Source organism: Taudactylus pleione, unplaced genomic scaffold, assembly GCF_031769625.1.
Source record: "Taudactylus pleione unplaced genomic scaffold, aTauple2 ptg000479l, whole genome shotgun sequence".
NCBI classification, from domain to species: Eukaryota; Metazoa; Chordata; class Amphibia; order Anura; family Myobatrachidae; genus Taudactylus; species Taudactylus pleione.
The window spans coordinates 15,511,740-15,528,762 of record NW_028284881.1 but is presented as its reverse complement, the minus strand read 5'-3'; the positions used below and the strand labels follow the sequence as shown (position 1 = coordinate 15,528,762).

Below are 17,023 nucleotides of genomic sequence, written 5' to 3'. Positions count from 1 at the left end.
CTTACATCCTCCCACCTCCAAGCTTTTGCCCGTGCTGCTCTCTACTGTACATGTGGAACTCTGGGCCTCATTCAGACCCGCTCGCAGGCGCTGAGCGCTCGCAAGCAGGTCGATGTTGGCCAAGTGTGCATGCACACGAGGGAGCTAGCTCCGTCATGCGCATGCGCGAGACCCGGATAGCAACGGCCAAGCCATCGCTATGGGTCTCGCTACAAAGGGGTCGTGCTGTCGATAGTGAGTGACAGCATGCCCCCTTTGGTGGGCGTGCCGGGGGGCATGCCTGCCCATGGGAACGCCTACCGTCTTGGGCCGGCCCCACTGACATCACAAGTGATGTCGGTGGGAGTGCTCTCGGCTCAGATAGACCCGAAAGCACTCCAGGGCTTGCGGCAGACGAGACCCTACCACAAGGGTCTCGTCGCAAGCCCGATGGTCGCGATGGTCTTGACCATCACGACCATCTTCCTGGCCGCTCGCTATAGCTGTGGGTGGTCACCCACAGCTATGCGAGCGGCCAGTAGGCCGCTCTAAATTTCAAAGGGACGGCCCTGATTCAGAGCGAGCGCTCTGTCAGAGCGTCCGGCTCTGAATCAGGCCCTCTGTTCCTCTCCGTATCAGACTGTAGCTCTCTCCAAATCCTCAAACGGGCTCTCAAGACCCACTACCTCATCAAAGCCTTCAAGCTCTCATACTAACCAGCGTCTACATACTCCTTCCTCCCTGTCTACCCCATCTGTCTCACGCCTGTTTGTCTGCCCCTTCCCATTAGAATGTAAGCTCTTAAGAGCAGGGCCCTCTTGCTTCTCCTTTCTTATACTTTCATCTACTCCTCACTCCCCACTAGGGCACCTATCACTTGGTTGCTTACGCCCTGTTGCTTATTTGAGTGTTATCATCGCTAATGCAGCAATGTATATAAACCTTGTCCTTGTCCTGCATTGTATTGTACTGTGAGTCGCTGTTTTCTTGCTTGCTCATTTGTTTATGTACTATCTAAGGCTCTGCGGAACACTTGTGGCGCCATATAAATAAAGGATAGTAATAATAATAATAATAATAATAAATGATTTGTGCCTATTGGATGCTGCGACCCCAAGGCAAAAACTCTCTTTGCTGTCCTGCCTAAAACCTGGATATAGATATCAATATAATGGATAAGGATGAGCAATTCTAAAAGAATGACATGGTATGGATTAGGTGAGAAGGTATGGACTAGAATAAGGGTGAAGAGAAGACAATATTCCAAACAATACACTCTATCAGCTTATTCTGTATGAGAAGAACACATTATCCTTGGCGTCATACCTGTTTCTCTTCCGCTTCTTGGAACTCTTCTTTTTTTTCTTTTTTACTGGGGAAGGGCTGTAAGACCGAGACCTGGAGAAAAAGGTATATGACACAATTGCGACTTGTACAATATCCATCATTAACTATGGTTTATGAATTACTGTGTATTGTACAGCACTTTTTATTAGCAAAATGTCATAATATAGTATGTTACAATGGGCTCTATTTATTAACATTATTTTTACTAAAATAAAGTGAAAAGGGGTGTTTTCACACCCTTTTCACATTATTTTAGTTTCACCTGTATTTATTACAGGGCAATTGGAGTAGAATTAGTAAAATTCTACTCCAACCCCCAGTATCACTTATTTTTAGTAAAGCAGATCGCATTTCCCATAATTGTAATAGGAAATGTGATCTGTGTGCAAGTTACTAAAAATAAATTGTAAAAAAATACCGGGGGAAGCCCTGTGATAATAACGCCACCTGGAGGTGGCGTTATCCAGGGTCTCCCCCGGTTACCGGGCTCCCACTCTGCTCTAACGGGGAGAGCAGAGGCGGGAGCCGGTACCAGTAATCAGCTATGTGGTCTAAAGAGACCGCAAGCTGATTGCTGTAACAAAAAGAAAAAAAATTAAACATTTTTTTTTTCACTTACCTGAATCCAGGGACCGGTGATCGGGCCTCCGGTGATGGCTCCTCTCCGGTCAGCTGGTCTCCCACAGTGCACTGGGGCCCGGTCATCAGGTGATCGGGCCCCAGTGCAGTATGGGAGATCACCTGATCGGGAAGCCCGGAGAAGACCACCGGAGGCCAGGAGGATGCAGGTAAGTGTAATGAAGGGAGGGGGGGTCGCGGGGGTGGGAGGGGGGGTCGCGGGGGTCCGCAATCGCAGGTGGCGGGGCTTAGCGCCGGGGGGCGGGGCTTAGCGTCGGTGGGGGGGTAGTAGCGGTGGTCGGTCGGCGCATGCGCGTGCTCTTAGTCGCAGTATTTTTTCCGAAAATACCGCGACTAGAGTGCGGATGGGATCCGCAGGGACAGAGCTTTATCACAAGCTCTGTCCCTGCAAGGGATTTATAGTAAATCCCTGTGATATTACCTGAATTCGCAATGTGAATTCACTCGGTAATATCACACTACAATCCGCATTCAATATGCGGATTGTAGTAAATAGAGCCCAATGTACGTAACAGAATGAAAAGTGTAGAGTATTAGTTTCACAGTCAGCATGGAAAAATAAACTCAAATCAATATATCAATCCTGGGTAGTAGACCAGTGATGCTCCCATCTATGGGGTCCTGTCAGTGACTTTGGACTTCAATCAGAGTCGGTCGAAGCGGCCGCACGGTCGTACAGAAAAAGGGGCCGGATATGCAAATGATTCCCTCGCAAGCTGCGTCCCTAAGTTCGGATTGGTAGTTGGCCGACCAAGGGGAGGAAGCGGTCGGAAGACATAAAAATACGCCCCCTTCTCGTACGCATTGCACGTCATCTCCGGACATATAAGGATTAATCGAGACCATCGGGAACCATCGGAACTGGTCGTAGAGTTTAAGGTTGACCATACCCTCTCTTTAGCTCTACGATCATGTCAGTGTTAAAACCTCCCATGTCACATGTGCCAAGACGCTACATTGTTAATTATGCACTCCCATAATCCGCATGCACTCCCATAAAACGCCGTTCACATAATGAGGCACGCCTGCGTTCGGATCTCCACTCCCCCGTTTTCAAGCACCTTCCCCTGTTACCACCCACAAACGCCTCCATCTGTCACTCAAACTACCGACCTGGCTGTGTTCAAGGAGAGAGAAATTTCTGATCGTAGCGGCTAGTTTGCGCACGTGCATTGCGAACTTTACGCATGCGCAGTATAGCGAACATCGGTGGCGTACGACCGTGCGGCCGCAACGACCGACTCTGAATGAGGTCCTTTATGCTTGAAAGAAAGCAGCTGCTGCCATTTTTTTTAAACTACAAGTATAGCGTATAATGGAGCGACTAAGTAATGTTCAGCAGAGCCGTAGCACAGATTTTTAGCAACCTGTGCCAGCCCCGTCTCCTTTGCGCATAACGTCATGATGTTGGAACTACTGCAGTGCCCAAAGCGTCTTCAAGATGCTCCGGGCAGCTGTAATTATGGCAGGGTGCCTACCTGTAGCGTCCAAAGCATGCTACAGACAGCACTGCTGCAGTGATACTGGCTGCAGGGTGCCATAACAGAAAGAAGCAGGGGTCCTGGGGTGGTGATGGAGCCGCCCACAGAGCCCTACTCTGTTCAATGATTTCTAACTGCATGAAATATACCAATACAGGTAAAGCGGGAAGCAATCGGGAAGCCGACTGCCTAAATACCGGCAGCCGGCTTCCCGACTGTCTTATCCCGGCAAGGGTGAAATGCCGGGCGTCTAGATGTAGACGCCCGCATTTCCCCGACACCGGGAGACCGGCGCCCGGCATCACGATCGTAGTGATGCCGGGAGCCGCGAGCGGACAGCCGCCGGGGGGGAGGGTTAGGTTTAGGGCTCCCGGGGGGGACTTAGGGTCAGGCACCCCCCGGGAGGGTTAGGCTAGGGGGAGGGAGGGTTAGGCACCCCTGGGGGGGACTTAGGGTTAGGCACCCCCCCGGGGGACTTAGGTTTAGGCAGCGGGGAAGGGGGTGGTTAGGGTTAGGCACTTAGAGGGGGGATTAGGGTTAGGCACCCCTAAGGAGGGTTAGGAGGGTTAGGTTAGGTTAGTCTATACTTACCTATCCACGATCGGGATTTCCAGCGCTGTAGGGCTTCCGCTGCTTCGAACTGTGCTCCTGTCGGGCTGCCACTGACGGGAATCAAACCGTCGGCCATGCGGCCGGCGGTATTTCATACCCATTCCGGTAAAGCTACAATTTCACTGCATGCACAGAACGTTTCTCCAAGACTCTTAATAAAATGAATTTAGGGAATCTCTGATTTGGAAGTGCATTTGAATAGCCATGACCACACACGTCTCAGAATCATTACAATATTAACATTTAGAAATTATGATAATTGAAACAGTATCAAACATGATGGTGGTCATACAATCTTGGGACAAACCTTTTTCTCTTTTTGTGCAATGATTTTTTCTTCTTTTTCTTTCCTTTAGGGGGCGGTGAAGGGCTGGGCTGCCCTGCGTCTGAGAAGCTATCACTAAACAGGAGAGAAGGACAACCTTGGTCAATAGAACTGCAGCTGTTGTGTGTGTGTGTGTTTGTCAGTAAGTGTAATTAAATGTACTTAATTTTTCCATTTCTATAATGACATCTTCTCATCCACACCCTACCTTAGAGCTCTTTCATGTGACTTGTGGCCCTATTTACTACAATCCGTATTTAAAATGCGATTGTAGTGTGGTATTTCCGACTAACTTCGCACAGGAACTTATCAAAAATCCTTTGCAAGGACAGAGCTTGTGATTGTCCCTGTCAATCCCGTCCACACACATCTCCCTGTATTTTTTGGAATAAATACAGGGAGAATGTGTCTGTGCATCCGCTGCTGCCAGCTACCGCAACCTCTCCTTGTGACCGCCCCCACAAGCATTGATCAGCTTGTGGTCTATTTAGACCACACAACTGATAACAGGGGGCGGCTCCCGCCTCTGCTCTGTCTGTTAGAGCAGAGCAGGAGTCGGGGGAAATGGGGGAAAACCCTGATTAGCGCCATCTGCAGGTGGTGTTATTATCACAGGGCTTCCCCCAGTATTTTTTTCACATTTTATTTTTAGTAGATCTGGGCAGATCACATTTCCCATTGCAATTATGGGAAATGCGATCTGCTTACTAAAAAATATGTGATAATTAGGGCTTGGAGTATTTTGTGAAAAGTGATTGTAAGCTTGCAAGCAGGGTCTTCTTACCTATATATCTGTCTGTTATTACCCAGTTTTGTTCTATTTGTTTCCAATTGTAAAGCGCAACGGAATATGCTGCGCTATATAATAAACTGTTAATAAATAAATAAATAAGTGCAGGTAAAGGATTTGCTGCATGCGCCATATTTCTCTAGGAACATGACCAATGACTGACATAGGCCCTGATTCAGACCAATAAAAATATTTAAATTCAAGCACTCGCTCGTTTTTTCCTACGCAGCTAAAAATCCGCCCCAAACTCAGGCGACCCCTCCTCTGACTAACGAGCGTGCCAAATAGCGAGCGCACATCCCCGAAATGGCTTGAAGGGAACGCACGCACAAGTACAAACCGGAAGTGGGACTGTCAGATTCCGATTACCTGCTCGTTTTTTCGGCCTACCTCCCTCAATCGTATCATGCCAATCAATGTATCAATTAGCTTAATTTATTTTTTTTTTTCAACACAATGCAATAAACTTTAATCTTGTCCGTGTTTGTATTTGCTCGCAGAATACGTACGGCTGAAACCTTCGCTTTTATTGTTCCAAAGACATGTTAGCCCCAATTAAACAATTGTTCTATTTGTTTGTCTCCCCACAATTTTTCTGTGGTTCATTTCTTTATTTAAATTTGCTTACGCATGTCACTGCATCAAGCCAATCATAACTCTCAAGAGATTTGTGGCCCTGTCGAACACATGACTCATACACTAACCAATAGAATTTGTCCTGTTAATTTCCCAAATACATTAGCCAATCAAATTTTTTTGTGGTGCTTTATTAAAAATATTTTGTAAAAAAAACACCATTGCCATCATGAGATCCGCCGCATTCACCAGGCGCGAACTGCTGGTGCTGACGGAGGTGATGGACAGGAGGATCACCAGTCAGCCTCCACCCATCTCCAACAGGCGCAAGCGTTCCGCATATGCGGAGGTACGTCGACATATTGGCCAGCTGGAGCGCAGGTGGTCGGACCTGCACCGGCGGACGCCCCGCTTGCTGGCATGCTTTCGCATGCAGATTGCGGAAAGTAAGTGTTCTGGACTGTGGTTTTCAAGTTTATCTTGTGGGCCCTAACTGCGTGTGCATGTTTTCATGTCTGTCCTATTGAGTCATTGTAGTCATATCTGCATGTGCATGTTTTCATGTCTGTCCTATTGAGTCATTGTAGTCATATCTGCATGTGCATGTTTTCATGTCTGTCCTATTGAGTCATTGTAGTCATATCTGCATGTGCATGTTTTCATGTCTGTCCTATTGAGTCATTGTAGTCATATCTGCATGTGCATGTTTTCATGTCTGTCCTATTGAGTCATTGTAGTCATATCTGCATGTGCATGTTTTCATGTCTGTCCTATTGAGTCATTGTAGTCATATCTGCATGTGCATGTTTTCATATCTGTCCTATTGAGTCATTGTAGTCATATCTGCATGTGCATGTTTTCATGTCTGTCCTATTGAGTCATTGTAGTCATATCTGCATGTGCATGTTTTCATGTCTGTCCTATTGAGTCATTGTAGTCATATCTGCATGTGCATGTTTTCATGTCTGTCCTATTGAGTCATTGTAGTCATATCTGCATGTGCATGTTTTCATGTCTGTCCTATTGAGTCATTGTAGTCATATCTGCATGTGCATGTTTTCATGCCTGTCCTATTTTTTTTTTTTATTATTATTATTATTTTTTTTTTTTTAATTGTTTCTTAATAAATCTGTTTAAAATCAAGCTCTGTCTCATGCGTTTGGAGTAAATCCAAGATTCTTTACACTGACATAAGTAGACTCTTCAAGCAAGGTTTGCCCCAGAAACTCACTACAGATTGTGTGTTGTATTTTGAATGCAAACAGGCACAATAAACACCTCCCAGTACCAATGTCATTTTCCTTTTTTGTGGTGGTCAATATGATAGTTTACACCATTTTTCAAGTTCCTATTTGGTGGCCAAACTGCTTAGGACAATCTTACGAAGGCAACTGATTGTACACGATTCCTTGTTGTGTTGGTTAGTACCCCGAAAACATATTACATTTTAGCTCCACTTGCTTCATTACTGGGTTACCCCTTAGGTAAAATTAACGTTTGGGATTTTGTTTACACTTGCTTCTAACGTGCCCAAAAAGGAAACAAATTACACTCTCCAAATATTTATTCACAACAGAAATCAAAATACAAAGTGGTCACTCACAAACAAAACACACAGTGATAATCAGAAAAACTCCACATACCAAAAACACTAAATAAACACACAACAAATCAAGAACTGGTTGACGAAGGTCCATGCCCACATGATTTCACAAATATGGCGTTGCAATATTGGTGTCAGAATATATTCCCGAAGTTTCCACAGAAAGGTTTTTGAAGGGTAGCAGGAAGTAGTCATCGTGGGAATGCCAAAGATTATGCAAACAAACAGAAGATGGTGCAAGAATTAATATAAAAAAAGATGAACGTTAAAAAACCGTAACACATTGGGTATACACACTGTTGTTTGATCAATAATTACCTAAAATATCGGGCCACCACATCATCGCGTATGGCCCCCCACATACTGACCTCCGACCAACCTCGGGGGGGCCATCCTCAGGTAAGGCATCCTCTGGCTGCATTGGAACACCACTCCTTATGGCGATGTTGTGAAAGATCCCACCACAATTTTCGAAACCATATCCGGCAAATACATGAGCTCGCCACCAGAGCGGTGGAGGCATCTGAATCGGCCTTTTAAAAAGCCGATACAGCGCTCCACCACTTGCCTGGTGGCTGTAAGTGCGGTATTAAACTCACTTTGTGGACCTGGTGTGGGAGCCAAGTAAGGAGTGAGCAGCCAGGGCATGCAAGGGTATCCACTGTCAACTGTGAAAAAGAATAGACAACATCAGGATCACTGTGTATCAAGCTTAACATTGTTTATGTACTAAAGGTCTCCACTTACCCAGAAGCCACGCAGCACCAGCTTGTAGGTTGTTTAATTTGTGCCATATCCCTGATTGCCGGATGACGAAGGAGTCATGTGCACTTCCTGGTAATTTTGCATTCAGGGACAGGATCTGGAGGGAGGCATCACATACCACCATTACATTCAGGGAGTGATAGTGTTTCCTGTTTCGAAATATGGCCTCCAGCCGTGCTGGAGGCTGAAGTGGTATGTGAGTACCATCCACAACCCCTATGATGTGTGGGAAGCCAGCTATTTGGTAAAAATTGGCCTTGGCCACACTAAGGGCACCCATATCCAAAGGCATTTGAATAAAATGATGGAGGTGCTTGAAAAGTGCCTCCATCACTGCCCTCAGGATCCGGGAAAAGGAGGATTGTGAGATGCCCGCCACTATTCCCACCGTTGTTTGAAACGATCCTGAGGCACAGAAATGTAACACCGCCATAAATTGCGTAAGTGGTGGTATTGCTGTAGGACTGTCAATTTGCCGCTCAAGATCACTCTCTATTAATGAGAGAGTGTCTATGATGATTTTGGGAGGAAGACGGTAGCGTCTTAAAACCTCATCATCGGGCATTCCAAAAAGGGTGACACGTGTTCGAAATATCTGGGGCCTTGCACGCCTACGATGCCTACGCCTGGGACGAGATTGAGGTTGGTCGGCTTCCGGGAGCATGGCCAGAACAATCCGCCCTAGATCAACCTGAAATGGCAAGATTGTAATGTAAGGCTTTGGACCCACCCCAAAAGAAAATTCAAAACAACTTAGCTTGATGATACCATCCATTGCTGCTTACATGCCGGGGTATTGTCATGATACGTCCAAACTGAAATTAATCACAAAAATTATTGGAAAAATTTCACTCTGTGCATTTTTGTTTCTAAATTTTGTGCTAGACCAAACTTAAAATATGCGAAACACACATTTGGCAAAAGAGCAAAACGACATTGCACACAGTACATCAAAATGGGTTGAAATGTTTGCCCAAAAAGCGAAAGGGCAACCTCAAACAAATTAAAATTATTAATAAGCATTTAAAAATGCGCAAATTAGTTCGCAAATACAAGTCACAATAGTAAGTAGTAAAAATGCGCTAATTAGTTCGCAAATACAAGTCACAATAGTAAGTAGTAAAAATGCACTAATTAGTTCGCAAATACAAGTCACAAGAGTAAGTAGTAAAAATGCGCTAATTAGTTCGCAAATACAAGTCACAATAGTAAGTAGTAAAATGCGCTAATTAGTTCGCAAATACATGTCACAATAGTAAGTAGTAAAAATGTGCTAATTAGTTCGCAAATACAAGTCACAATAGTAAGTAGTAAAAATGCGCTAATTAGTTCGCAAATACAAGTCACAATAGTAAGTAGTAAAAATGCGCTAATTAGTTTGCAAATACAAGTCACAATAGTAAGTAGTAAAAATGCGCTAATTAGTTCGCAAATACAAGTCACAATAGTAAGTAGTAAAAATGCGCTAATTAGTTCGCAAATACAAGTCACTATACAAACTGTGAAAAATGCGCTAATTAGTTCACAAATACAAGATAAAAAATGGACTTACCAAGAACAAATATATAAGAGTCCAAATCAAAAGGTCTTTGGGTCCGAAATTAATCAAAAGCTAAAATATATGAAATTATGGATCCAAAATTTACAAAAATGAAGAAACACAATGAAACAACAATTGATCAAAAGTTAGACTTCACAAAACTTACCAAATCAAGAAACGAGGTAAAAAAAATAAAAAACAAAAAAGAGAACGGAAAATAAAAACGCAAATCTACCAAACAAAATAATCTCCAACCGCCAACTCCTTTATACGCAAACAATAAACTCCAGCCAAGGTAACCTCCAACAATCCAAAAACGCCACCTCGACTCGAGACACACCAAGCCATAAATAGTGTTTCGTTTCCCGCACAAATTAAGGAGGGATCATAGGAACGCACAATCAATGATGCGGCCGCAAAATAAGGACGCATGTATAAATACGTCACGAAAACACATTAAAATTCTGGGGCATTTCTTGATTGGACCTCAGACATGGCGACAGACCAGGGAAACAATGCCCAAGAGTCAGGCGGTAAGTCTTTCATGCATTTTGTATCAATGATTAATTTGAAACATAAGATTGGGCAAGTTGTGATTTTGTGAAATCTGAATATTTACACAAATAGGTGAGGAGGATGACATGGAAGAGGCTGCCGGGCCCAGTATTCCGGCCAAAGCTGCCAAAAAAAAAAGGCAGCCACATTTCACAAGAAAGGAGATGGAGGTTTTGATACAGAAGTGTGTGGACATCCTGCCACAGGCAGACAGGAATATGAGTCTAAGCCAGAAGGGGAGAATGTGGGAAGAGGTAGCCGTTGCTGTCAATAGGGTGGGTGATTATGTCCGTCTAGCCCGGGATGTCAAACGGCGGTAAGTAAACACTTGCCCCCCCTAAAAACAAACACCATTTTAAACAAAAGGATAATGGCTTCCATTTTTTCCCACAGATGGGGCGACTTCTAATATCGCCTAAAGCAAAAACTCGCGGACAGGGCTAGGCATGCAAGGGGGACAGGTGGGGGTCCCACCCCTGTGTCATTGGAGTTGACCGATTTAGAAGAGCTGGCACAGGGGTGTGTGCAGCCTGTGGAGGTGTTTGGCGTGTCCAACATGGATACGGACATGCCAGACTTTGCGGCTCCTCATGTTGTCCCAGGTAAATCTTTGGATGTTATCAACTATGAAATGTTATTGGGTCAATATGTAGATTCTAATGTGAGGCTTTTCTCTTTTTTCCGAACAGAGACACAGGCGGATGAGTCTGTTCCAAAGGGGAGCCTTGGCCGCCGAATTTCTGCTTTCTCGGCAGGGGAGGAACCAGTACATCCGGCTGAGGACCCTGCAGAAGCCAGTCCAGGGCAATCCCCCTCGCAGGCAGTGTCCCTCCTCACAGAACTCAATTTCAAATCGGATTTCCATACGGAGATTCTGCAGAGGATGGACGCCAGTCTGCTACGGGTGGCTGAGGCCCTGGAGCAAAATGCTGCGGCCAACGTGACCATTGGTCAGGCCCTGGCGGAAAATACCAGGGCCAACATCCGCATCGCCAATGCCCTGGAGCAGCTCATTCGCCAGCACATGGTGGAGCCGACCTCCCTTCCTGCCGGAACATCAGGATCCTCCACCTCTGGCACAACATCAGCCAATCCTCCAAATGTGCCTAGCCCTGTGCCTAGTCCAGAGGCCACAACATCTGCCTCTGGACAGGCCAGCCCGATGACATCCCGGACCCGGTCTGGCGCCCTCCCTCCCCCATCCAAACGGGTGAAAAAACGATGACAGCAATGGTGACTTTTCCCACAATCCTTCTGTGCTTGGCTCATATTCCTTTCTGGTCAAAACTTCCCTCTCCTTTCTTGTGAAATGTTTTTAAATTTTTTTTGTATGTTTATGTCAACAGTTATGTTGGGCCAATTTGTTTGATTTTGGAACATATCTTTGGCAAAAAAAGATGTTCCCAAATTTTTTATTTTTTTTAATTTTGTTTGAGCAATAAATTGAAACAAAAAATCTGACATTGGATTGTGAAATTATTGTACAAATGGGTTAAATTTAATCCTGGACCAAAAGGCAAAAACTGGGAAAAAACAAAAAACAAACAAAAAAAAAAAGGGCTCTTTAAGGAACGTTTAAAAAATCATATAACGAGACAAATTCAAGAGGCAAAAATAAAATGGTGCGAAAATTAAAACATGATGACATTATTGTTACAATAGGCCCTAACCACCAAATTGAGGGCAAAATAAACCCTCACAAATGTACGCAAATTGATTGTGTCATCCTGACATTAGCAGCTCTGATTTCCACCTGCGTACGGTTTTGTGCTATCCCAAAAAACTGATTTCAAAACACATACCAAGCCGGTTTTCAATCCAACACTAATTGCTTTTCAGCCCTCCCGCGATTAATCACAACAACATCGTGGAGTCCCGGGACGGAGGAGAAGGCCATCGCCAATGTGGTCGAGTAATCCAGACCCTAAGCTGTGCGAGCATTTTGAAGGGAAAGAGGATTATCCAGTGACGTATGAGTCGGTCCGAACACATTTTACGCTCGCATTTGCTAATGTATGTACGCCCCACAAACGCCTCGCCACGCCTGCGTTTTTCGATCTCCACCCCCGTCAACACCCAAAAACGCCCTGTTCTGTCAATCACATTTGACAGGTCACTTCCTGTACGCTATTTGACGAACGAGACCAAAAAAGCTCGCAATCTGCCGTACGCACATGCGCACTGTTACACCGGCGCATGCGCGGTTATTCAACATCGGAACGCAACGAGCGTACTGCTGTTTGCGAGTGGCTCTGAATGAGGGCCATAATCCCTGTGGTAAGCACGTCAGCAGGATTCTTCTCATTAGTTATATGAACCCCAGCAACAGATCCTGTTTTCACCAGCTCACGACTATTGTCACACTCTGTTTTGATGGTATCTTCCTTGTTTATGATACTCAGTTCACTTAAAGGGGTCTATATACTAAGCCTTTGAGAAAGATAAAGTGGATGGGGATAAAGTACAAACCATTCAGCTCCTGTCATTTTTAAACACAACCTGTAAAGTGACAGTTAGGAGCCGATTGGTTGGTACTTTCTTTTCCATCCACTTCATCTCTCGCCAAGGCTTAGTATATAGACGACTTAGGAGTTTGTGCTAATATTCCCCACAAACATAGACAACTAGTAGCATACATGCCTAGAAGAATTCAAGCCTTAATAAGGGCAAAAGGTGGCTCAGAAAAGTACTAATCCAGCGTTCATAAAAATGTGACCACTCAGTTATTGAATGGCAGTCATATGACAGGACCAAGTTCTTGAAAAAAAAAGAACAGTCTTTAAGCAAAAAGTATATAAAGTGTAAAACCCTCTACAAGCATTGCTACCAAGACAGAAAACATGCTATAAAAGCTATTTCCATTTAGATATCCCTGTTATTGTTTTATTTCAGCGGTTTAATAAAGTTTTTTGCAGTTCTGCGGCAGGCTGTACAAGTATATATATATAAGGTTTTTTTACTCTGCTTTTCCACTGTGTATTAGTGTGCAGCTTTTCCTAACCAGAAAACCAGAGTTGGCAAAGTTTTGCTACTTGCAGAATGGCCAGAGGTCGGCACACTCCTTAAAGCTATTTGCACTTAATACACTGGTGCCATACAATTGTACTTTGCATACACAGAATAAATGCTGATGTTCGCCCATACTCTTGGTTTCATAGCGTCATCATTATCAGTGTACACTTGCAGGGGCATTGAGAGCCGTGACGGGCCCAGGGGAGGGGGCATGGCCTATTTGTGGGAGGCGTTGCCACACCCCTTTATTATTAAAAAGCTAATTTTGCCGTAGCACGGTACGCTGGGGATCGGGGCGCTGTGAGCCCCTCAGCCTGTCGCAAAGCAAGAGGGAGGCATGATCAGTGTGATCGCTCCCCCTACAGGCATAGGAGACTGCTGCTGTGTGTGCTGGGCTGCGGTGAGGTAAGAGTGAGGGGGGGCAGGGCGGTGCCGGACCTGGGCCCCTCCAGCAAGTCCGGGCCTGGGTAATTAGTAGCCGCTCCCTCCCCCCTCTAGGTGCCCCTATACACTTGCACAAGGCATAATTATGGTGTACAATATGCTGCTGAAAGCAGGCATATCTCTGCACACCCCTCACTACACTGTGTCTTTGTTTGTGCAAATGCCCCATTACACCCCTGTTATGTCCCTTCAGCTGCAAGTGAAGATGTGAATGAATTGTGTATCACTCAGCATCATTGCGTAATTGAATACACTCGGCTTCGGCGCATGCGCAGTGCGAAAACACATATCCATCTTCAAATTTAATGTGCACTCAGCTCTACATCAGCCCATATGTTGTGCACCAAGTTCCACTCCAACTGCTTATCTGTAAACCAATGTTCTTAGACACTATTTTGCAGCTGAATTATAGGTAGATTAAAGACCAAGAGCTGATAGCGGCACATTGGAATCAGTGATGTCATTTCTGCTGTCTGGTCCCCTAGCATGCAGCCTTCATCTTTCCAGCAATTTATATCTCAACATACAAATTACTGCTATAAAACCACAGCTCCTGAAGCAAATGTGATTCCTTTTTAAAGCACTGTTCACCACCTATCTTAAAACTGTCCTCAATATTGTAACAACAAAAAAGGCTTGAAATGTGAAGATAATGGTAGTAAGCCTGTAGCCGAGTGCTCACGTAGCTGCCTTGGCTGTGAAAGCTGAATTCCCCCATCACACCAGGTTTGGAGGTCAGCAAATAGCCGACTTCAGAGGCTTATCAAGGAAATTGTTTTATCCGAAGCTTTCTCAAAAGGTTTTTTGACATCCAGCAATGTCATAAAGATGGATGGGCTTAGAACTCATGTGCTTTCAATACCACTTAAGGTATAATGATATTTCATGTTTCACAGTCAGGTCATCAAATTGACTTTTTATATAATTAGGTCCATTCAATACAAACGTGTCAGAGCTCAGTCTGCTTTTAATTGCGAAGTTTGGTAGGGTCACAGTGTGATCTAGAACTGTATGTTCCTTCCCCTGAAAGCTTTGTTCTCTCTTACCTATTTTTGTGGCGGAGGCTGAAATCTTTTCCGAGCCTTGCTGCTGTACGCCCATCTCCATTCTGCTTCTCATGTTTGGTGTCTTTGTCTGGAAGTGGTGAGCACAGGACACTGTCACTACAAAGACAAAAAGGAAACATTGTGTCTTATAGCAGTGTGGTTTGGAAATACTTAAGCGGCCCATACACGGTGCGATCTTTTGCACAATGTGCACCATTTCGATCAATCGTAACGATCAATCGTGCACATTGTGTGTTGTTTTGGTATGTTTGCGATCCGTCATATAGACGGATTGTACATCCTATGAAAAAACGATTAGATTGCGATCTATTGTGTAGGATGTATTATGATGTGTGTATGATCATAACGATCATAATGATCAATCGTACACCATTTGACCACATCGTATGGAGACTTTCAAAGGAAAAATCGCAAGGGCAATCGTACAACACATTGTGAGGTTTCTAATCGTACCGTGTATTGAGCAAACTGCACCCAGGTAAAAAAAACTAGCTCAAAATAAAACAGCTCCTTAGAGCAAAGCACAAAAGAACTACTACATTGTGTGTATATAATCCATTAATATTAAAAGCATATAACTTATATGTCCCATACTCTCTGACTTCCCAATTCCATTATCTGGCAAACCTAAAGATCCTTTATATGTAAAACCTCCATACTGAACATCTGTCACAAATCCAAGCTCTAGAACTACCCCACACTATGCATGATAACGCCTCCATACGTCCTTTACTATTTCTCACGTTCCTCAGTCCTCATCAGTTGCTCGTCTTCATTTATCCCACTTACAATTAATGACAAGCCTTGGTGGCGTTATGAAGGTGGGAAAAAGGTTGACAGCTTGAAGGAAGTCTGCTGTTGGTGGAGCTGACAGCACAGTGATGTGTGATAGATGTTTAGGTGAAGGATAAATCAGAGTTCTGCACAGATGCTGTGGTTTTATAGGAGGAGGTGAGGGAATTGAGAACTGACTGCAGGAGTGACACAGTTTAGGAGGCAGATCATGGTGTCTTTACATTACCAAAAGAAGAGTGCACAGGAAAATATTGTATTTTGTAAATATTGTATATTGCATCGCAAAATCCATCCACCGCTGTAGGTGTAGCATATGCACCTGTATTACTAATAGTCATCATCTCAATCATTGTATACTTGTACTCAACCTGCTCTATACTTGGTGCTAAATATGTGCCTCCATATTCATACAGTATATAAGTGTATAATCGCATTTGTGTAAACACACCTACACTGAACTTTGCCTATGTGAGAATGCCTATTCCTACCCTAATTCCACCTTGGTCATAAGGGTCGATGTGTCTAAAATGCGTAGGACATCACACTGTGCACGCTCTGAAAACATCATGCATTCAAGGCTGCATCAGCTCCTATGTCCTACTGTGAGTATCATAACTGTGTATACTTTCCAGTTTTGCAGTTTTTAATTGGTTTACATAAAACAGTACTTACATTTTGCTAAACTTATGCTTGTCATTATTAAACAGGCCAAACCTGTGCTACCCAAGTATTCACAGAAACACCTTAATATATTTTACTGACAATGTCATGTGTAGGCAAAAGGATCAAATCAACTGAGTTGAACAAACAAACTTTGCTTCAAATCTCCCATATTGTTTTTCTTTGAACAAAAATGGGCAAGATATATCTGGGAAGGTTAGAGTTACGACTTCTAAATGATTATTGCTCCATCTGTAAAAGCATGTACATATGTTTATAGAATATTTCCGGAGCCCAAATGTACCGGAGCGTTTATGGTCTGCCTGGCATAGCTGTGGTTTTTTTTTACACCGCTGGTAATATTTGTGAAACCATTAATGTCCAGTAACACAATATACAGCCCACACTGGTATCCAATAATTTAATACAGAGCCCACCTCTAATGTCCTCTCATAACAAGGTGGAGACAAAATGCAAGCCACGTGTGTCACATGTATGTTAAGGCATGTGGTGCTCAGTATACACATGTAATTGTATCGTTTTTTGGATGCATTTTACATAAAACCTCTACGTGGAGCTCTGAGATATTTATTTGCCACCTTGTATTAGAATATACTGTATGTTAGTATTTGCAATGTATATTCCAAGTATAAAGAATAACAGTGAACAGACAATTTATTTCCAGGGATCTATCACAGGCTCATTTAAAGTAAAGTGGTCACGCATTGGTAAAGAAGTCACTGCTCAATACATTAGCTAATTCCAGATTTCCTACATCTTGAAGAGACAATTACAGTCCCTGTTATTGAGAGGAGTTATTGAGAAGACCATGA

At 44.0% G+C, this 17,023-nt stretch overlaps 1 protein-coding gene across 2 annotated transcripts in view; it reads right to left on the bottom strand.

Moving 5' to 3' along the window:
• SRRM4 (serine/arginine repetitive matrix 4) overlaps positions 1 to 17,023 on the bottom strand; it is a 178,089-nt gene that overhangs the window by 53,160 nt on the left and 107,906 nt on the right. For both annotated transcript variants that reach the window (XM_088449250.1, XM_088449251.1), the window contains exons 2-4: positions 14,715 to 14,831; positions 4,366 to 4,458; positions 1,306 to 1,377 (exon numbers count right to left, since the gene is read on the bottom strand). In XM_088449250.1, coding sequence (XP_088305376.1) covers positions 1,306 to 1,377; positions 4,366 to 4,458; positions 14,715 to 14,831 — 282 coding nt within the window. The remainder of the gene's footprint in view (positions 1 to 1,305; positions 1,378 to 4,365; positions 4,459 to 14,714; positions 14,832 to 17,023) is intronic.